At 42.0% G+C, this 805-nt stretch overlaps 1 protein-coding gene across 1 annotated transcript in view; it reads right to left on the reverse strand.

The window, feature by feature from the left end:
• Positions 1-10: 10 nt before the first annotated feature.
• LOC107749560 (zinc finger imprinted 3-like) overlaps positions 11-805 on the reverse strand; it is a 16,340-nt gene continuing 15,545 nt past the window's right edge. Inside the window, exon 2 of the mRNA XM_016564740.1 lies at positions 11-606. Within this exon, the coding sequence (XP_016420226.1) occupies positions 116-606 (491 nt within the window). The 3' untranslated portion in view covers positions 11-115. The remainder of the gene's footprint in view (positions 607-805) is intronic.

Raw genomic sequence — 805 nt, forward strand, 5'->3', positions numbered from 1 at the left:
ACCTACCCCACACTGACTGCACCTGTACTTTGTCTGCCGGCGGCCCTTAGAGCGTGCGCGATCAGAACAAACGACGCAATCTGGCCGATCATCAGCAACGCAGAGCCAGTGGCGCTCAGTGAGCCTCTGTGGCATTTCCCCCCTCCACTGAAGGCCTTCCTGGTTTTTTGCTTTCCCTCTTGGAATGGCCCTCAAGCAAAGCATGAATTTTCATGTGATTCTTAAGGCTTTCTTTGCGTGTGAAAGTATTTCCACATTCAGAGCAGGTGAAAGCCCTTTTTCCATTAGGAACAATCGTCATGTGTTCGTCAAGTCTTCTTTTCTGTTTGAAAGTGTTTCCACACTCAGAGCAGGTGAAAGTCTTTATTCTATTATGAATACTCATGTGATTATTAAGGTATTTTTTACGAGTGAATGCGTTTCCACACTGAGAGCAGCTGAAAGGCCTTTTGACTTTTTTTCTTTGAATGTTTCGTTGTGAGCAACTTTTTTCAATTTTGGAGCAACTCACTGATGTTTCTCCAATGATGACATTATGAGCATTCTGACACTGATATTTCTCCTCCACTTCATTCACATCTTGTTCTTCTTTCACGTTCATCAGGCCTAAAATGAAAACATTAAAATGCTGAAAATCAATTGGGACATTTGGAGAACAAAAGGATTTCAACACGTCAGCAAGCTGAAATTTTTTCTTTAGTTTTCATACAGATGACAACATTGTCAAAACAATCCCTGTTCACAAGAATTCATGAAAATTAAAAGCGTCATAGACGCGGGAACATTTTTATCTGGGCGGGGCGGG

The sequence above is a fragment of the Sinocyclocheilus rhinocerous genome, unplaced genomic scaffold (assembly GCF_001515625.1).
Source record: "Sinocyclocheilus rhinocerous isolate Xijiao unplaced genomic scaffold, SAMN03320098_v1.1 scaffold1071, whole genome shotgun sequence".
In the NCBI taxonomy this organism is placed as follows: domain Eukaryota; kingdom Metazoa; phylum Chordata; class Actinopteri; order Cypriniformes; family Cyprinidae; genus Sinocyclocheilus; species Sinocyclocheilus rhinocerous.